At 53.1% G+C, this 21,175-nt stretch overlaps 1 protein-coding gene across 2 annotated transcripts in view; it reads left to right on the forward strand.

The window, feature by feature from the left end:
- The window catches only part of LAMC3 (laminin subunit gamma 3), a 64,492-nt gene that overhangs the window by 25,215 nt on the left and 18,102 nt on the right, over nt 1-21,175 (forward strand). For both annotated transcript variants that reach the window (XM_075905923.1, XM_075905922.1), the window contains exons 6-15: nt 726-914; nt 1,764-1,881; nt 2,050-2,148; nt 2,941-3,077; nt 7,273-7,389; nt 9,328-9,529; nt 10,066-10,178; nt 11,703-11,921; nt 20,511-20,699; nt 20,822-21,067. In XM_075905923.1, the coding sequence (XP_075762038.1) occupies nt 726-914; nt 1,764-1,881; nt 2,050-2,148; nt 2,941-3,077; nt 7,273-7,389; nt 9,328-9,529; nt 10,066-10,178; nt 11,703-11,921; nt 20,511-20,699; nt 20,822-21,067 (1,629 nt within the window). The remainder of the gene's footprint in view (nt 1-725; nt 915-1,763; nt 1,882-2,049; nt 2,149-2,940; nt 3,078-7,272; nt 7,390-9,327; nt 9,530-10,065; nt 10,179-11,702; nt 11,922-20,510; nt 20,700-20,821; nt 21,068-21,175) is intronic.

The following is a 21,175-nucleotide window of genomic DNA, read 5'->3' on the forward strand; positions in this document are numbered from 1 at the left end:
CCCAAGACGGTGGCATCAGGAAGAGACAGCTCCTTCCTCTTGCCAGACAGCTCCTGCCGCTGCAGAAAGAGATGCCCACGCTGCACCCAGCGGGCAGGGGTCCCCCGCCTCTTACATCAGCCCTTCTCTGCAGGCCTACCTACGTTTTATGTGTTCCATCCAGTTAAGATGATAAGCGTCAGGGGGAGGGGTCTGCTCTCCTGTGTGTAGCACGGCTCTGAGCCCCCAACAAATCACGAGGTCAGCTCAGAGGCAAGAGCACCGCCTGCCATCAGAGACAGGCACACGGACGATTGTCAGACAGGCACACGGACCATTCAGTGCACTCAGGACCTGGGCACTGAAAGGGAAGCCAGCGGGGGCGAATCTGAGGACTGGCACAGCTGAATGTGGCCTTTCACAGGGAATCCCCATCACACCCCAGAAGCAGGAAGAGGGCTGTATTTCCATCCTAGGCTCTTGTCTCTGTTCTGTGCTTAGCCCCTAGCACAAAGGAGCCCTGAGCCATAACTGGGGATCCTGGGGCACCCAGATTTCCATCCATACAGAATAATAATAGTGGTCCAGTGGGGTAACCTCATCCTTTTACTGCAGAAGCCCTGGGCTGGAACCCAGCAGCGGTTCCCGGTGCTTTGGGTTGTCTGAGCTCAGTCCCTCCGTCTCTGTGTCTGTTGCGGCCCCGTGATGTTCTCTCTCTTCCCTCCTCTTCCTCCTCCCCGTCCCAGCATGCAACTGCAGCGGCCGATCGGTCGAGTGCTTCTATGACCGGGAGCTGTACCGGAGCACGGGGCATGGCGGCCATTGCCTGAACTGCCAGGATAACACCGACGGGCCGCACTGCGAGCGCTGCCGGCAGAACTACTACCGGTGGGACGGGCAGTCGGCATGCCAGCCGTGCAACTGCAACCTGGCGGGTACGGTGTGGGCAGCAACACGGCCAGGGGGAGGAAACATGGAGGCACTGGTGCAGGTGATGCCATGTCCCATCATCTTGTCCAGCCTCTACCTGGCAATGCTGTGACCTTGGCCTGTGTCTCTGGGTAGGTCTCTGCTGGAGAGTTGCTAGAGATCCAGTTATGCTGGCCAACAAAGTGCCTTTGTGGGTGCAGCTAATAACTGGTTCCCGGAGCGAAATGAGTTCTGGTGTGAGACTAGCTTCCGACCCCAGCTCACCCGTCTATGAGCTCTTGGTCCCGACACACTCAGCTTGGGGTCTGCGCTCCAGAGTAGGAAACAGAGGAGCCAGGCTCCCCCCAAGTGCAGGGGATAAGAGGGTCTGCATTGGGGAGTCGTGTGGTAGAGCTATACCAGCCAAATTGGTTGGGACCAGACCTCTTAAAAAACCACAGTCGTAAATGTTCAATCACGTCCCATCCCAGGAAATGTCTCCCCCCCCCCCCCATGCCCTCTTCCCCCACCCCCACCCTGCTCTCCTTATCAGTCCCCCCCATTTTTCTATGACTTGCCCTCTTTGCCAGCGGTCACAGCCTCAACTCATGGCTCCTGGAGGTGTCCCCCTTCCCAATCCAACTCCCCCAGGTTCCACAGTGCTACGCTCAAGGCAGAGTCCTTGCTCCCCTTTGCGGGGGTGGGCGGAGCAGTCTCCCTCTCTTGCCAGCCCCCTCCCACACTGTGGCTCAGCTCCTGTCTCCCCAGCTGCAGGAGGGGGGGGTCTCTCCCACCCACACAGCCATTCTCTCCCTTGCTCTGCCTCTGCCACCTCCCCCTCCCTCACTGCTCCCTCTTGGTTTGGTTCCTCGCAGGCTCCCTGCAGCTCCAGTGTGACAGCTCCGGGGCCTGCATGTGCAAGGCCAGCGTGACTGGCTGGAAGTGCGAGCGCTGCCGGGCCGGGTTCCACTCCCTGAGCGCAGGGGGCTGCAGGTGAGAGAACACGGGCTCCCCTGAGCTTGTGGGGAGCTTGGCCCCTCTCCGCTTCCCACCCAGGAGTGCAGACTTGGCTCCGACCTGAGTCTGGCAGGGCCAAGGGCTGATAGGCAGGTGAGTGGGGGTGGGGAGCGGGTCTCACGTTGTCGGGTTTTGCCTCTGCAGCCCCTGTGCCTGCGACCCTGCAGGCAGTGTGGGGACCTGTGACCCCAACTCAGGGCGCTGCTCCTGCAAGGAGAAGGTGGAAGGCTACCTGTGCAACAGGTGAGTGGAGCCCCGGGCCGTGCTAGGGACTGGGTGTGGGCAGACCTGGAAAAAGCTCTCCCCACACACCCCCTTCAGGGGTCAGGGCTCCTGGCATGAGCTCAGTCGCTGCTGTCTCTTTGCTGGGGCCGTCTCTCCTCTTGGGCTAGACATGCTACCGGGAGCACCATGGGTGGTGGGTATGCTAGGCGGGGGAAGGCATTGCCTTCCCCATCTGCCAGGCATGGCCCCACCCATAGTTCATGCCCAGTAGGTGTTCTGGGGGCAAAGAGGCAGGAGCCACCCACCATCCCTGTGCTCTGGGGCCAGGGAGGCTGGGGCTGCACACTGCCCTACCTCTCCGTGATGCTGAGGGGGTGGGGCCTGGGCAGAAGGGGCGGGGCTGAGGTTCCTGCTAGAGCAATGGAATATGGGTTGGAGACCAGAGGAACTGAACGCTCTCTGCTCCCTCCTGCGGGGAGGGGCTGGGAGTGCAGTGGTTAATTCCCAGAGCCAGCACTCCTTTCCCATTCTGGGCAGTTCCTGTGCCCGCTGTGGGGGGCCCACGCTGCCTGAGAGAGGCCAGGAACACAGTATTTGAGGTGTCCTCTACAGCACCACCTCTCCAGCGACTCCTGCTGGGAGAAGTTGGTATCTGGACTCGTTTGAAGCCCTTTTTTAATCCCTCCCTCCCACCTCCGCGCACACACACACACCCATTGCCCCTTAGCTGCATCCTTTGGGGCGTCCCTCCCACTGCAAGCCTCCCTGACTCTTCAGCACCACTGCCATGTTTTGTTTCCCTGTGTCCAGGTGCCAGCCTGGCTCGTTCAACCTGCAGCCCCACAACCCCGCCGGCTGCACCAGATGCTTCTGCTATGGCCACTCGGCTGTGTGCACTGCAGCCAACCAGTACGAGGTGCACCACGTCAGCTCTGACTTCAGCCAAGGTACCCGACCCAAGGCCGGTGCCAGTGCAGTGGTCTGTTTATTGGGAAAGGGGAGGCAGGGCTGGAGACTGGCAAGTCACTGAGCATCGTGCTAAGGCTTTAAAAAGTTCGGGTCTGGCTCTGAACATCCTGGTTTGGCTTAGAATGTGGGGTGGGGGGGAGGCAGTCCCTTAGCTCCCCCTCACTCTGGTACCAGCTGAGTTTAAATTTGCCACCATAAATTTCCCCGGCGGCACGGGTGGCTGGTACAAGAGGCAAAGGGAGGCCATGCCTTTCATGGGTCTTAGCACTCAGCCTCTCGCCTCTTCCTATCCCTATTCTGACCTTTTCTGCAGGCTCCCAGAGCAGGCTGTTACAGCCTGGTTAGTCTTCCCCTGGAGCGGATCTAGCATCTTCAAAGTGTTAGATCCTTCCAGCTTGCCAGATCTATTACCACAACATTAAACCTATGAAAGATCCATTAAGTGGGAACGAAGCCATTTAACAGGCAGGGGCCAGTCCAGGGGTTTATACTGTCCGTTTCTGAATTTAGGGACAAAAGTACTTGTGCATTATTGTAATATGGCTATGGGACCTTCCTTTAAAATTTGTTTTGAATATTTCATTCTAAAATCCTTGTATATATTTTTAACGCACGTTTTTAGCCTTAAATGCTTGAGTCTTCAGACATGGTTTTTTAAAATAAGTACTGTAATTTAAAAGATCATCCTTATCTGAAAATGCACATTTTAATTGTAATTAATATAGTGCAAAAACTTGCTTCCAAAGTCTTTCTGTCCATCCCTGCTCTCCTGTCAACACCGTATTGAAGAGAGCCATTAAAAAGACAACATCCGTTTTCTTCCAGATATATGGACAAATGAGTGTCCTTTTCCCCCCTCACTTCTGATTATTTGATGAGCTAGTTTTAAGAGACATCCCCCACCACACACAAAAATTAGTACATTAGTAAGATATGAAATCCTTTGTTATGCCTAAAATCTTTGGAAACATTTTTAACCTATTGCAACATTTCATAAAAATGTGTGTGGCTATGGAGGTCACACTAATTAAATTAGTGTTCCCTTTTTCTAAAAGCATCGAACTTTGTTATGAACCTACTCAACTGACCTGAATGATTATTTAAAATAATGTCTTTGTGTCAGTGCTTTATATTTGTAGTAATCTGGAATGATTACATTACGAAGGCTTAAGTGTATGTTTAAAATATACAGTCAGTTTAGACATACTGTTTGAGACAACGTAAAACAGAGAAGAGCTGCATTGTGTATTCCATAATATTTAATGTTGTATTCAGCAGGACAGCAGACTTGTCTTTGCTATAAAAACAAATCTGACAAACCAGGGTGTATCAAAAAACCTGTGACTAACATTTTTTATTCCCAAATTTAGTGCTTTTAACTAGGTACTTTCTGCATGTCCTGGCTTTGCAATCTGGTGAGCAGCGAAAACCTTGCTTTTTCTTTTAGAGACAATTTAGAAGAGGGCTTTTTTTCCAAGTGTCATTTGCACATTTGGATTCAGGGATTTGGCTGGAAGTGGTGAGCAGAGAGGAGTAAGGGGCAGAGACGAGTAGAGGGTGGGGTCTGGGCAGACTGGGGGCGGGGCGTAGGTGGAGCCAGGGGTAGAGTATGGGCGGGGCCACATGCTGCGGAACTGCCTCCCTAAGCAGCTGCTTCATCCACTGCCCATGCCTGGGGGTTTCAACAGGACCCAGTATTTCCATTCACTTCCTACCCCGCATGGTATTATTGGGTGGCCATGTCAATCACTAAGTGGAGCTCAGGGAAGTGGTTGCTGCAGGGGTCCCTAGATACAGTGTACAGGCAGTCCCCGGGTTACGTACAAGATAGGGACTGTAGGTTTGTTTTTAAGTTGAATCTGTATGTAAGTCGGAACTGGCGTCCAGATTCAGCTGCTGCTGAAACTGACCAGCGGCTGACTACAGGAAGCCGGAGGCAGAGTTGCTCTGCCCTGGGCTGCCTGGAATCAGCTGCTGATCAGTTTCAACAGGCTGAATCTGGACGCCAGTTCTGACTTACATACAGATTCAACTTAAGAACCCCAGGCATCCCCAAGTCAGCTGCTGCTGAAACTGATCAGCGGCTGATTCCAGGAAGCCTGGGGCAGAGCAACTCTGCCTCGGGCTTCCTGTAGTCAGCCGCTGGTCAGTTTCAGCAGCGGCTGACTTGGGAACGCCTGGGGCAGAGCAGCTGGGGTGCTGCTGGGTTGGTCCAGTAGCGCCACTCCTTGGCGCTACTGGACCAACCCAGCAGCACCCCAGCTGCTCTGCCCCAGGCGTCCTGATTCAGCCGCTGCTGAAACTGCTGACCAGCAGCGGCTGAATCAGGATGCCTGGGGCAGAGCAGCTGGGGTGCTGCCGGGTTGGTCCAGTAGCGCCCAGAGCGGCGCTGCGGGACGAACCGGCAGCGCCCCAGCTGCTCTACCACAGGCGTCCGGAGAAAAGCCTGGTCTGCTGGGGGGGGGGCGCACTAGCTGCACGGGGGGTGCACTAGCTGCACCCCCCTCCCCCCAGCAGACCAGGGAGATGCAGGCGGCGGACTGAGATGCACCACAGTCCCGCCGCCCAGGTCCTCCGCGGCTTTGCTCTGCGTCTCCCTGGTCTGCTGGAGGGGGGAGCCCCCCCAGCAGACCAGGGAGACGCGGAGCAGCTTTTCTCGTCCCGCTGCTCCCGTCCTCTGGGGCGAGAAAAACCCCATTCGTAACTGCGGATCCGACATAAGTCGGATCCACGTAACTCGGGGACTGCCTGTAGTCTTTAAAATGGTTTGGGCAGACAATGCTACTGGAAGCTGTAATCATCCTGCAGTGGTCAGGGGCAGGGGTTTGCTTTGAAAGGTTTGAATGGCCTTTCCCCCAAAAAACCATGGGATAGACAGCAGTGTTCTCTGCAAGCTGTGTACTTGTGCTCAGAAAAGATCTAAATGCCGCCCAGCTGATCAGCAGAGCACCCACGGCTAATTTTTTGTGTTCTAGTGGTGCATATTCGCACATGCCTTGGTGCATGTAAAAATTTATTCTGCGCATGGGTGGAAAAGATTAGAGGGAATATTGGGAGAGAGTCTGATGAAGAAGCTCAGTTGGCTTGGGGAGGGGATAATTATGTGATAAGTTTGCCCTGGCTCCCCTGGGGTTCACTCATCCTCTGCCTCTCAAATGCAGTAAGTGACAAGGGATAAACAGCTGGCTCCAAGATTCCACTCAGACTTTGGAAAGTGAGCATGCAGGGTCCAGAGGACATTTACAAAGCCTCATATGAACTTCCTCCTCCTCACAGCCTTGGCCTAGCCACTATGCACAGGATAGGTTATTTCCACTGGGGAAAGGCCTCTGCATGACCCTAGCTTTGACGGAGGAAGGTACTGCTCAGTCCATGAAAACAGGACATTATCTACACTGGGCCTGCAGCCAGGGATATGTCCTCGAATGCTGAATCCCAGCTCTGTGCAGCATGTGTGAGGAAATCCTGCCCTCTGCTGAGCATCACAAGAAACATACATAACATGACCATATAGCATCACATTGGGGGTGGGCTCCTGCCCCACTGGAAAAAAAATTCCCATGTGGGTAGTCAGCCATCGTGCCCATGACAGTATCCTGGCTTGTGCACGGTTGCCAGACGGTATGAAAGAACATCCCATGAAAACTTATCTTGATTGTATTAAAGATACGTTACCAATTGTCACATTCATTTAACATGTTTCTTAAATTTGAAATGGAGCCAGGCTTTAGCCCATGTATTTTTCTATGGTAGGAAATCTGGCCAGTTTGTGATTGCTCGTTTGGGGCCAGATTTTCAAGAGCTCGGCTCCCACTTAGCCATTCGCTCTTGTATAGTTCGTGTCGAGCAGTGCTTTTCTGTTCGAAGTGGATGATTCTTAGTGCTCTAAAATCGGCGTGCTTTCTCGCATTGTCCTATACCTTGATGTGCCCCAGAGGGATGCTGGGTGGTCTTGATGGTCAAGTTTGGGGGTCATTTGCACAAGGCATTCCCGAGAAGCAGCTCCCATGAAATCTAAATAAGAGCTAGATTTCCAAATGTGCTGTCATGGTGATGCTTAAGCCCAGACCAAACATCTGACTATTCTACAGGGTTTTTTTTACCCACTCAAATCCAGTGTACATTCCCATCATGCCTCACAGCATGCTCTTATTGTGTGCGTTTGTTGCCAAGGGCCTGAGGGCTGGAAAGCCAAAGCTCCAAGTGGCAAGGAAGTCCCGCTGCATTGGGCCGATGGGGAGATCTATCTAGAGCAGGACAACAAGGACCCAGCCAGTTTCATAGCACCAGGTACTGACCATGGAAATGCCTGGCTGAACTGCTACATTGTAACTGTGGTTGCTGTGTGGCTGCAGTAACACCTCCGCTGTTTGTTGCTGAAGAATCCACAGCTGAAACAATGTACCAGCTGCTGTGCTCTACCCCAGAGGTGGCTGCATTTCAGCGGTGGATGAAGTGGTTCCTTTGGATGTAAGGGAGGGAGTGGATTCTAGTGAACAGGGTGATAGACTCAGGGTATGGCTACACTACAGCACTAATTCAAACTAACTTAATTTGAATTAGTTAATTCGAACTAAGCTAATTCGAACTAGTGCATCTAGACCTAAAAACTAGTTGGAATTAGCATTTTGCTAATTCGAACTAGCATGTTCACATTGAGTGGACCCTGAACCAAAGTTAAGGCTGGCCGGAAGCAGCGCTGGCAGGGCATCAGGTTAGGACTTAGAGCGTGGAGCTGTTGTCTCAGGCTAGCCGAGGGCTGTGCTTAAAGGGACCCGACCCCCACCCCAGACAGACAGTTCTCAGGGTTCCCCGCTTGCTTGTCTACCTCGATGATGGACAGTAAAGCAGTCTTGGCTTGGAGTGCCCTGAGTGCCCACACTCGGCACATCACAGCACTCGGCCATCAGCCCGGCTGCACTTGCCACAGGCTGCCATCCGGGGGGGGTCAATCGGGGGGGGCTGCAGGAGAATTTCCACCCCAAGGAGCCTGCAGAGCCACCCCAGTCCTCCTCATCAGGGGCTCGTACCCCATTCCTCCCTCACATCCTTCCACTTGCCTGTCCCTAGCCCCCCTTCTGAAGTACAAAATAAAGGACACACATAGTCAAAAATAGAAACTCTCTTTATTTAACAAAACTGAGGGAGACTGGGAAAAGGAGGTAGGAGAGGGGAAGAGAGAGGGTGGGAGAGGGGAGGGGGAAACCTGGGAGGAGGGAGCTGGAAGGGGGAAGCCAGGGGAACAAGGAGGAGGGGAAGTATCAAACTATGGTACGCCATATCTTCAGTACTGTGTACAGATGTGACCTCCTCACCCCAGAAAAGATATTTTGGCCTTGGAAAGGATTCAGAAAAGGGCAACTAAAATGATCAGGGGTTTGGAACAGGTCCCATATGAGGAGAGGCTAAAGAGACTGGGACTTTTCAGCTTAGAAAAGAGGAGACTGAGGGGGGATATGATAGAGGTCTATAAAAGCATGAGTGGTGTGGAGAGGGTGCATAAAGAAAAGTTCTTCATTAGTTCCTATAATAGAAGGACTAGAGGACACCAAGGGTATATCTAGACTACAGGCTTACGTCGACATAAGTTTTGTCGACAGAATCTGTTGACAAAACTTATGTTGACATAGAGCGTCTAGACTACATCCAGTTCTGTCGACAAAGCAAGCCGCTTTGTCGACATAACAGTGTGGACACAAAGGACAGTGTAGATGCAATAATGCCTTCTATTGACAGAACTCTGTCGACAAAAGGCGTTATTCCTCGTAGAATGAGGCTTACATACGTCGACAAAACTGCTGAGTTTTGTCGACGTTATGTCGACATAACTCAAAGGCAGTGTGGACGCAAGTATAGTTTTGTCGACAAAAGTCCACCTTTGTCGACAAAACCCTGTAGTCTAGACACACCCCAAATGAAATGAATGGGTAGCAGGCTTCAAACTAATAACCGACAGTTCTTCTTCACAAAGCAAATAGTCAACCTGGGAACTCTTTGTCGCAGGAGGCTGTGAAGGCTAGATCTATAAGGGTATGGCTACACTACAAAGTTAATTTGAACTAACAGACGTTAGTTCGAATTAACTTTGATAGGCGCTACACATACAAACCGCTAATTCGAACTTAATTCGAACTAGCAGAGCGCTTAATCAGGACTAGACCCAGGCGCTGGGGCAATTTGGCTCAGCCAAGGTCTCATGGACTCTCCTCTCTTCCTTTCACCTCCCAGAGAAGTTCCTGCACAACCAGCGCCTCAGCTACGGGCAGCTCCTCTCCCTGCTTCTCCGAGCGGAGGGGAACGGGAGCGGAGCCTCTCTGTTCCCCCTCTGGCTGGTCTTAGAGGGAGATGGGATCGTGGTGTCTGCGAGCTACTCCGCCCCAGCCGGCAGTGAGAGCCAGCCCCACCGTGGAGAGCACAAGGTCACCTTCAGGTACAGGCTTGTCCACTTCATGAGCTGACAGACGTGCGTCTCATCGCTGAATTCCCCACCTCCGCTGGCCCCACTGTTGGCTGAATCCAGCAGAGAGGCCTGGCCCATGGAGACTGAACTCCCCTCTTGTCTCTCCTGGCAGGTTTGACACCCATTGGCAGGGCACCGTGGGGGAGGCTTGTACTAATGCGCCCCGTGCTGGACTTTTCAGCGGCACTAATCCCTGTGCCCTGGTTCTGATCTCAGTGGAATCAGGGCTGAGTGTCCTCAGCTCAGTGAAACGACCCCAGTGTTAAACCAGCATAAGCGGTAGCAGAATCAGGCCCACTAAGTCGCCTCCACCCATTACCCAGAGTGCCTGGCTCCATGTTCTGGGAATGCACAGAGTAGGGTTTCCTCATCCAAACCCACCAGGCCCTGTTGATGCCCCTTCCCCTGCCTGCTTCCTCGGGCCCAGATGGCCACGTTGGCTTTAGTGTGGCCACTCTGCAAAGGAGCAAGGCCGCACCGTTCCTTTCTGGGCTGGTTTCCACCAGGCTCCACGAGGCGGAGGAGGAGATGCGGCCCTCGCTGTCGCCCTTCAGCTTCCAGCGTCTGCTCTCCAACCTGACTGCCCTCAGGATCCAGGCTGGCAGCAGCCATGCCCCTCGTAAGTGATTCCTGGCGGCACCAGAACCGCTGCCTCCGGCTGGGGGCTTCCTCTTGCTAAGAACGGAGGAGAGCTCTGGGACCAGGCGCTGTACCGGGTAGCCCTGAGGTGAAACAGGGAGATCAAAGGCCCAAGGGGAGGGAGGAAGACTGAGCTTGTAAGCTCTCCAGGGCAGGATCTGTGTGACTCCCAGGCCTGGCACAGTGGGGCCCAGATCCTAAGTGGGACCTGTGGGCTCTACTGCAAGATAAATGATTAATAATCATGGTCACCAGATGGAGGCTGCACTGGTTTCCTCTACCACCATCCTGAAGGCTGCTGGGTGCTCTCTAGCCAACATCTTAGGGTTCAGGGTCCTGCTCCTCTCCACCTGTGCCCCTGAGTCCACAGATGGAGCCTCCCTCTGTGTTTAGGAAGGCAAGCAGCACCCTTGGGATCAGTTCTGCGCTCAGCATGGGCTGTGATCTGACCCCACGTAGGGCTGGGCTAGGTGGTTACGCAGAGGGGAGACCTTCGCAAGAAAGAGAGCTCACGGTCTCAGGCATTCAGCAAGCAGTGCCCTGCTCCGAGGGCACGTCCAGCCACGCAGTGCCCCACTGTTTCCATGTGAGGCGAAAAGCAGTTCTGTGGCAGAGTGTCCCCACGGCTCCAGGTCAGGCTGGAGGACCTAACAGTCCCTTCTGATGCTCTTTGTAGCAGGCACGGTCATGGCCGCATTCCAACTGGAATAGCAAGGTCCTGCCTCCCAAAATTTCCTTTGCAGGTTTAAAACCAGCATGGTGTCGTTGCGTCCTGTCCTAAACCCTTGGGCAGCCTTGCTGTGAGTTGCTAAGCAACAGCTGTGTTCCACCCAGGCCTGCTGGGGGGAAGGGGGCAATTGTTTCAGGAGCCTTGAGCCCTTTAAATTGCTGCTGGTGCGCTGCGCTCGCCTGGCAACACTAACGGCGGGGAGGAGGGGCACTGAGGGTTGGCTGCCCTTGGCCCCACCCCTTTCAGGAGGGCGGAGCTAGCCCCCTCCCCCACCTTGCCCGAGGGACCCACGGAGGCTGTCAGCTCCACTGGTTCCACCCCACCGGTGCCTTCATTTCAGTGATGGGGGCCCTGATCGCGCTGGATTTTACTTGCTGCCCAGGGTGTTATGAGGCTTCATTGCTAAGACCAAGATTTTCCAAAGTGCCTTGTGACTTGCAATCCTTCCTTCGTTTGGCTGCCACAACTGAGACACGTTAAAGAGGTCGGGTTTTCTGAGGGCAGGTGCTCGGCACTTTCTGAAAGACAGGCCCGTCCGAGACGTCTCAAATCAGGCACCCAGAGTCACTAGTCACGGATGGAAATCTGGCCCCGACAGTAGTTTGCAAAATGCTTGGAGGCCTTTAAATGGAAGCCTGTAGACCGGGGATCCCTTCTGACACCCCTTCCTGGAAGAGATGCCAGCTGCCGTGCCAGAGAGTCTGGACTGGTGGGTTCGTTGTCTCTGCCTGGGTTCCATTCGCCTGTCGTAACTCCTATTTTGTCCTTCCGCAGACAGAGTCTCCCTGGGGGAGGTCCAGCTCACCTCTGCTCGCCCAGGTCATTCCCAGCCTGCTCAGTGGGTGGAGGAGTGCATCTGCCCTCCGGGGTACATCGGGCAGTTCTGTGAATCCTGCGCTCCAGGCTTCAAGAGAGCCACACCACTTGGCGGGCCCTTCACCAGCTGCGTCCCTTGTACTTGTAACCAGCATGGCAGCTGCGACCCCCACACAGGTTTGGATCCCCTGCTCTCTGGTGGTGATTTGCTTTCAGCATCACACCCTCTCCTTTCTCTCCTTCATGGCATCAGTTCATTTCACAGCAGCCATTTATCCATATAATTACTGTGCAGTTACGCTGTAAATAGATAATAAATCTGCATAATCCTCAAAGAAGGTTGGGAATTACACGTGAAGTTACAGTACCCAGCATCTCAGGTTTATGGCCGTGTAAATTATAGGGAGTTGATTTCATAACACTGTCACTTCAGAGACAGGGATAACTGCCTCATTGTAATAATAACAATGCATGTATCTCCCACCTCGGATGCACCCAGCATTTTATGAAGGTATGTAGGGAAGAGGGAAGGAAAAGCAGAAGTGTCCACAGAAACGTTGTTAGGCCTGGGTGAGGCAGGAAGCCAATGGAAGGACTGAAGGAGGGAAGGTGGTGAGAGCAGATCTTGGGGAGACAAAAATGACCTTAGCAGGACGTTGGGGGCAGACTGGAAGTAAGAGGCCTGAGAAGGCATAAGTTGTAAGGAGTTGTAAGTTGGACAAAGGGTTGGACATGAACAAAGGGTTTATCAGTGAGGAGAAGATGGATCTCGAAGAGGAAGGAGATAGGGTAAGTGGGGAGAAGAAGCCAATTGGAGATGGAATGTACATGACGTGCATCATGATAAAGAGTTGCAATGTAACGTCGCTATTACACTGTTTTGTATGCAAAATGTGCTACCTGTAACCAGTGAAATTTCACACCCATGTATCGGGTGTTGTAGTCTCTAGCCCAGAGCTCCTGGGGGAGACATGTTCATGTAGAACCCACATTAGGAGAGTGTGGTTGGGAGTTGTCTGCCTCTGGCGGCTGGCCCACATAAAAGATTGCTGTAGCGCCCCAGTCCTTCAGCCCTGTGGGTCTGAGGGTTCAAACCCCACTGGCCACCCAAGGAGGGTGGGTTATATGGGGGTCTGTCCCAGGCAGTAATGATTCCCCACTAGGCCAGGACTATCAAACCTGGGAAGCCCCGGAAGCCACAATGATACTCAGCACATGCCAAGGGCCGCAACTTAAGTGTGGTTGCATATATATGCAAATATATATGCAAATAGCTTCTTTCACACAATGCTCCGGCACTCCTGGCTCCTCCTCCCTGGGGGCTAGAAACACCGACACCCTGTACCCGTCTGTTCCAGCCATCCCATCCCCTTGTGTCTTTCAATGCTCATCCTGCCTGGGAGATGCCCTGCCATTATGGAGCATGTTCCCAGTGGAGGCCATGTTCAAAGGATCCCACCCGCAGGCCTCATGTTGAGCCCCATGTAAGCCCAAACCGCACTGCAGGCCTCAAACAAATGGGTGATGGGCCGCATGTTGAGTAGCCCTGCACTAGGCACTTGAATGGGTCTGGTACTACATCCCCTGAGGGCAGGACTAAGGGACAGCGAGCAGACACACATGCAGGAGTGCTGCATAGCTGTCACTGGAACACAGGTCTGCACAGGCTGCCAACTTCAAATGAATTGCAAATGGCAGAGATTCCCTGCTGTGAGCTGCTCCTCCAGGGACACATCTGGGTTTCTCTGTCACTGGGGAAAATGTGCTGGCCCACAGCTTCACACGAGCACCCCGGTATCCAGACCAAAGGCCAGCCTGGGAGGTGACTACATCTGGTGTCTGGAGATTCCTCCCGCCATTCGCATGGGACACAGCATTGTTCTTGGCTGTCGCCCATGCACTCCGGTCACTCAGCTGCCACGCTCAGCCCCAGCCTGTGCTGCAGCTGAGGGATCACTGTACACGGTCTGCGAGCCCCCGTGCTGGCTTTACTCACACTGAGAAGTATTTTTCTCCTCAAGTTGTCCCATTGACTGCAGTGTAGCCACTTTCCTCAGAGAGAGAGGCAGAATCGGGCTCATCTTAGGCGGTGTCTAGACTACATGGCTCCGTCGACGAAGCCATGTAGATTAGGGTTATAGGCAAAGGGAAATGAAGCGGCGATTTAAACCTCGTGGGATGAGGTTTACTGGGGCTGCCGACAAAGGGCTTTGATGTCGGCAGGGGAGCGTTCAGACTAGCGTGCTGAGCGGACAAACAGCTGATCAGCTGTTTGTCGGCTCAGCGCAGCAGCCATGTAAATTTAAATTTAAATAATCACCGCTTCATTTCCCTTTGCCCAATAAACAAATCTACATGGCTCCGTCGACGGAGCCATGTAGTGTAGACGTACCCTTAGTGTATGAAATAATATAAGATAAATCCATGGCCACTCGTGACCTCACAACTGGCAGTGTGCAACATTGTGAACATCATGGTGCTTTATGGTGACAGCAAGGACTGCATCCAGATCTCCAAAGCATAGAGCATGAACTAAAGGGCTATTAGCAGTATAGGGCCTGTGACACACGGCTCAGCTGCCAAAAGCATGTATAATTAGCCAGGCATGGTACATGATGTACTCCCCAGGTCAGGCAAAACTCAGACATGAACATCTAGGGTGTCGGCTACCCAAGAACATACTGTTAGTGTCAGACAGAGCTCAGTCTGCCTGTGAGTCCTATTCCAGCTGTTCTCCAGCCAACAACGTGACAGGCCCCCGTGGAGCCCAGTCCAGTGTAATCCCCTCAAAAGGACTTGGAAACAAGATGATTTACTTAACTGAAGAAACCCAGGAGCCAATGTCCGCGCTAACAGCAGCCCTCCCCTGCCCCCACCTCATGTCTTCCTGGTGTTCCAGCCCGGGTGTTGTAACATCTGTGTTGCATGAATGAGGAATTGTTTATGGCTGGGATGGGGAGCCGTTTTTAGCATGTGCGTCTGCCCTGCCAGACAGAAACATTACAATGTTCTGCAGCTTCTCTCCTCTTTTGTTGTGGACTGCGGTGTCTGGTTGTCTCCAGTTTAATATGATTCCTGGGTACAAGTCCAGGCCTTTGATCTTCCAGCCTGACAATCAAGCCACCCATTTGACATAGGGGCATCCCTGCATTCATTTTCCATCCTTTTTCCCCCACCCTCTTTCTCTCTCGGTTCCTTCTTTCCCCATTGTGTCCAACCCATTCCACAGCTTTGCCCACTGTGATCCAAACTACCCCGGGTGTGCTCAAACCCCCTCAGCACGTCCCATTCCCCCTCGTCACGTGTCCCCCATGTGTCAAGCTGACTCCATGCCCATGGGAAATATCACTCTCACTATCCTCCAGCCTAGCTTGCCTAATATGCTCTGATCTTGCCAACTGCATGAAGAAATCCTCATGGGACTCTTGGCTCTCTCTCTCTGTCCAGTCAATTGGTCCAATTGCCGGAGGCAGAGGAGCTTCAGCCAAAGGGGGAGAGATTCAGAGTTTCCCCTAGTCCCCCGCTTGCTTCCTCAACCTGTGACTCAGTGGCTGGGTTGCCAGAGGAAGTTACTCATCTGCTGAGTTCCGGACCCATGGCTTGTGTGTTGCATGATTCAGACTGTGCATGTGTTTGCACACACCTTGTGCCATCTTGGAGCAGCACATTGTCACTTATTTTTAAGATGGAGAATTCAGTGTGTGTCCAGCCCAATGCTCGAGTGGCATGGCTCTCCCAGGGAGAGCTGGGCTGGAATCTCTCTCTGAAATTTGGCCGAGTCCTTATTCATTGCAAGCCAATCGGCGTTCCTTACCAGGGCACGGACTGTAGGATTTGGCCCCTACATTGTAGAAAGAGAAACACCATGGGCTAGAACCCGAGCCTCCCATCTGAGTGTGACTCGTTGATCAGTGTGTTACATGTCCTCCTCTGGGCCTGATCTTCTGGAGTCTATTAAAGTTCCAGCTAGGGCCTGGCTCTCTCTAGCTCATGCTGCAGAGTTCTGGCTATCCCTGGTGTCAACTAGGATGGTGGTCCTCACACCAGCACCCCCATTGTGGGGAGCTGATTCATTGAATCCTAGAACTGGAAGGAACCTTGAGAGGTCATCGAGTCCAATCCCCTGCCCTCATGGCAGGACCAAGTACCATCTTTAAACCATACCTGAGAGGTGTTTGTCTAACCTGCTCTTAAATATCTCGAATGGTGGAGATTTCACAACCTCCCTAGGCAATTTATTCCAGTGCTTAACGACTCTGACGGGAAGTTTTCCCTAATGTCCAACTTACACTTCCCTTGCTGCAATTTAAGCCCATTGCTTCTTGTCCTATCAACAGAGGTCGAGGAAAATATTTTTTCTCTCTCCTCCTAACAACCTTTTAGGTACTTGAAAATTTGTTATCAATCTTGTCCCCACTCAGTCTTTTCTTTTCTAGATTAAATAAACCCAGTTCTTTCAGTCTTCCCTCATGTTTTGTGTTTTCTGGACCTTTAATCATTTTTGTTGCTCCTCTCTGGATTTTCTCCAATGTCTCCATCTTTCCTGAAATGTGCCCCCAGAACTGGACACACTACTCCAGTTGAAGCCTAATCAGCACAAAGCAGAGGGGAATAATTACTTCTTGTCTTGCTTACAACACTCCTGTTAATGTATCCCAGAATCATGTTTGCTTTTTTTCCAACAGTTTCATATTATTGATTCGTATTTAAATTGTGGTCCACTATGACCCCTAGACCCCTTTCTGCAGTACTCCTTTCTAGACAGTCACGTCCCATTCTGCATGTGTGAAACTGATTGTTCCTTCCTAAGTGGAGCACTTTGCATTTGTCCTTATAGAATTTCATCCTATTTACTTCAGACCATTTCTCCTATTTGTCCAGATCATTTTGAATTATGACCCCATACTCCAAAGCACTTGCAACCCCTCCCAGTTTGGTATCATCAGCAAACTTTATAACTGTACTTTCTATGCCATTATCTAAATCATTGATGAAGATATTGACCAGAACTGATCTCTGTGGAACCCCACGTGTTATGCCCTTCCAGCATGTCTATGAACCATTAATAACTGCTCTCTGAGGGTATGTCTACACTAGAAAGTTAGTTCGAACTAACGGACGTTAGTTCGAACTAACTTTCCTATGCGCTACACTAGCGCTCCGCTAGTTCGAATTTGAATCGAACTAGCGGAGCGCTTAGTTCGAACTAGGTAAACCTCATTTTACGAGGACTAACGCCTAGTTCGAACTAGCTAGTTCGAACTAAGGGCTGTGTAGCCCTTTAGTTCGAACTAGTGGGAGGCTAGCCCTCCCCAGGTTTCCCTGGTGGCCACTCTGGCCAACACCAGGGAAACTCTATGCCCCCCTCCCGGCCCCGGACCCCTTAAAGGGGCACGGGCTGGCTACGGTGCCCGTGCCAGGTGCAAGCCTGCCAGCACCCAGCTAGCAGACCCTGCACCTGGCACGGCACAGAGCCACCCACCCGATGCCCCCCAGCCCACCCCCTCTTGCCGGGACCAGGCTGGCGGCTCCCAGGAGCTTGCCCTGGACCGCAAGAGGCGGGCACCTTCCTGGGCTAGTGCGGACATCGTGGACCTCGTCCACGATCTCCGCACTAGGCACAGGAAAGTGGCCGTCTAGGGCAGGAGAGCTGCCAGCCTGGCCACCCAGGACCAGGTGTGCATGAAAATCAAGGGGGTCCACTGAGACCCCCGACACTGAGCCCTGAGCTTACAATGGCCGTACTGGGTCAGACCAAAGGTCCATCTAGCCCAGTAGCCTGTCTGCCAACAGCGGCCAACCCTAGGGACCCTGGAGGGGATGGACCGAAGACAATGACCAAGCCATTTGTCTCGTGCCATCCCTCTCCAGCCTTCCACAAACTTTGGGCAGGGATACCACTCCTACCCTCTGGCTAATAGGACTCCATGGACCCAACCTCCATCACTTTATCTCACTTCCCTTTCAACTCTGTTCTAGTTCTAGCCTTCACAGCCTCCTGCAGCAAGGAGTTCCACAGGTTAACTATTTGCTTTGTCAACAACAACAACAACTTTCTCTTACTAGTTTCAAGCCTGCTACCCATTCCTTTCCTTTGGTGTCCTCTAGTCCTTCTTGATGGGAACTCAGGAAGAACTTTTCTGAATGCACCCTCTCCACCCAACCCCTGCTTTTAGAGACCTCTATCCTGTCCCCCCTCCGTCTCCTCTTTTCTAAGCTGAACAGTCCCAGTCTCTGTAGCCTCTCTTCATCTGGGACCTGTTCCCAACCCCTGATCATGTTAGTTGCCCTCCCCTCTCCCAGCCTTTCTCTTCCCCTCTCCCACCTCCTTTTCCCAGTCTCCCCCAGTTTTGTTCAATAAAGACAGAGTCAATGTTGGAAGAAACGTTATCTTTATTTTGTACATCAATAAGAAGGGGGGCTAGGGAAGGGCAAGTGGAAGGAGGTGAGGGAGGAATGGGGTACGAGCCCCCGATGGGGAGGACTGGGCTGGCTCTGCGGGCTTCTGGGGGTGGAAGCTCTCCTGCAGCCCCCCAATTACTCCCTCTCCCCAGATGGCAGCCTGCGGCAAGTGCAGCCGGGCTGATGGCCGAGTGGTGTGATGTGCCCAGTGTGGGCACTCAGGGCACTCCAAGCCAGAACTTCTTTGCAAGCGGGGCACCCCTTAGAACTGTGTGTCCGGGGTGGGGGTCGGGACCCTTTAAGCGCAGCCCTCGGCTAGCCTGAGACAGCATCTCCATGCTCTAAGTCCTCCTTTTATGCCCTGCCGGCACTGCTTCCGGCCATCATTAAGCCCTGTTCAGAGTCCACTCAATGTGGACTTACTAGTTCGAACTAGCAAAACGCTAGTTCGAACTAGTTTTTAGTTCTAGATGCGTTAGTTCGAACTAGCTTAGTTCGAATTAACTAATTCGAACTAAGTTAGTTCGAACTAGCGCTGTAGTGTAGACGTACCCTGAGAGTGAATATGTAACTAATTATACATCCACCTTATAGTAGCCCCATCTACATACTATTTCCCTGGTATATTAAAAAGGTCATGAGAGACTGTAACAAATGCTTCGCTAAAGTCCAGATATACCACATCTACTATTTCCCCCTTATCCACAAGACTTATTATCCTGTCAGAGAAAGCTATCAGTTTGGTTTGACATGGTTTGTTCTTTACAAATCCATGCTGACTGTTACCTATCTCCTTATTATCTTCCAGATGTTTGCAAATGAATCCCTTAATTATTTGCTCCATTAACTTTCCTGGCACAGAAGTTAAGTTGACTGGTCTGTAGCTTCCTGGGTTGTTCTTCTTTCCCTTTATATAGAGGGGCCCAATATTTGCCCTTTTCCAGTTTTCTGGAATCTCTCCCATCTTCCATGACTTTTCAAAGATGGTGTCTAATGGCTGACATACCTTTTCTATCAGCTCCTTCGGTATCCTAGGATGCATTTCATCAGGCACTGGTGACTTGAAGACATCTAACTTTCCTAAATAATTTATAATGTGTTCTTTTCCTAATTTAACATCTGAACCTACCTCCTTTTCTCCAGCAGTCTCTATGCTAGGAGTCCAATCACCACCAGTCTTCTTGGTGAAAACTGAGACACAGAAGTCATTGAGCACCTCTTCCAATTTAATCTAATCCAAACCCAGATGCAATTGAAATTTTGCAGTGGGTCCCATCTCTGCAAAGAGACCAGTAAAACTCTACAAACTCTGGGGGAGCTGGAATTTGGCTCAGACTCATTCTAACTAGCAATCCCAGCACCCTGGAGCTGAGGCCTTTGACTTAGCTGGAGTTGCTCCTGAGTCATGTCTGCTGCAGCCAGTGGTGTGTAGAGATTTGCTCCAGGGATGGATTTGGTCCTCTGACTCTGGATGGTGGCACCAGGCATAAATCCAGTGCGGGGCATGATGATGAAAGTGATCCCCGAATGTAATGGTTTGCAACTGTCGCTTAACTGTTGCCCCTAGGGATGGAGAGAGGGACAGCCAGGTGAGCAGGTAGGGGCTGTGGGTTGGGCAGGCAGGGAGCCAAAGCTATTGCAGTGGTACCGGGTTGGGGCAAGGCCAGGAACTTGCAGGAGAGCTATGGAAGTTCAGATAGGCAGCGAGCATGCAGTGGAGGGTTGGGCGGGGCTGGCCGAGAGGTTGTCCATCAGTCCACCCCAGGGCTGACTTATGGAGCCTGGCCTGGGTTTCCACTGTTTCAAGAAGTGGGAGAAATCTGCTGAGGTCAGAGCCCAGGGCGGCTCAGCAAGCGGAAGGCAGAGGCACCCACCCATGGCTGACTCAGCTTTGTGGGGCTTGGGCTAAGGGGCCATTCAGCGGTGGGCTAGATGTCTGGGCTCTGCCCAAAGATTGAGCTCTGGGACCCTCCCACCCCGCAGTCCTAGAATCTGGGCACCACCCCAAGCGCCAGCGTCTCCACTGCAGTGAAACAGCCCCTGAGCCCCAGTCAGCTGGCATGGGCCAGCCGCGGGTTTTTTGCAGGGTAGACGCACCCGGAGGGACCTCACCCGTGTCAACTAAACCTGCTCTTGGAGAGGCAGGCGGGATGAACGACCATGAGGCGGGGCCAGGGCTTTGTAGGACCAGGGGATCCGGTGCAGAGTGCGATGTCTGACACAGCCCAGTGCAGCCCCCTCAGCAGGCTTAGGAGGGGATGTTCCCTGGCCCAGGGGTGATGTCTTTGGGGGCTGGGTGTCTGGCATCCTGGCTTTGGGCTTCCTAGCTTGGGCTGGGTGGTCTTTCTGCTCTGTCCCCTGCAGGGCGCTGCCAGTGTCTCCATCACACCGAGGGCCCGTCCTGCGAGCGCTGCGCCATTGGCTTCCATGGCAACCCCTTTGTGGGGCACATCGACGACTGCCAGCCATGCCCCTGCCCCGGGGGGTCGCCTTGCACGGCGATCCCGGAGAGCGGGGAGCTGGTGTGCACCCATTGCCCCCAGGGGCAGAGAGGTAAGGGGCGGGGACAGCGGGGCTGAGGGAAGCGGTTCTGGATGGGAAGGAAATGGGTGGGCAGGCTGGCAGACCGACTCCCGAAATGCTATGCCCCGCCCCGCATTGCTCCCCTGGTCCAGGAAGACGCTGTGAGCTCTGTGACGATGGGTTTTTCGGCGACCCCTTGGGGAAGAATGGCCCCGCCCGCCCCTGCAGCCTCTGCCAGTGCAACGGTAACGTGGACCCCAATGCTGTGGGCAACTGTGACCCCGTCTCCGGCCAATGCCTGAGGTGCCTGGACGATACGACAGGAGAGCACTGTGAAAGGTGCAGGGAGGGCTTCTATGGGAGCGCGCTGGCTCGCAGCCCCGCCCGGAAGTGTTCCCGTGAGTACGGAGCCCCTCGCTCAGCTTCCCCCTCCCTGGCCACGGCCTCCTGCTTGTCAGATCCCACTCCACGGACCCCAGGGGCATAGGGCTCTGTTCACCCCAGTG

The sequence above is a fragment of the Pelodiscus sinensis genome, chromosome 22 (genome assembly GCF_049634645.1).
Source record: "Pelodiscus sinensis isolate JC-2024 chromosome 22, ASM4963464v1, whole genome shotgun sequence".
Taxonomy (NCBI): Eukaryota; Metazoa; Chordata; order Testudines; family Trionychidae; genus Pelodiscus; species Pelodiscus sinensis.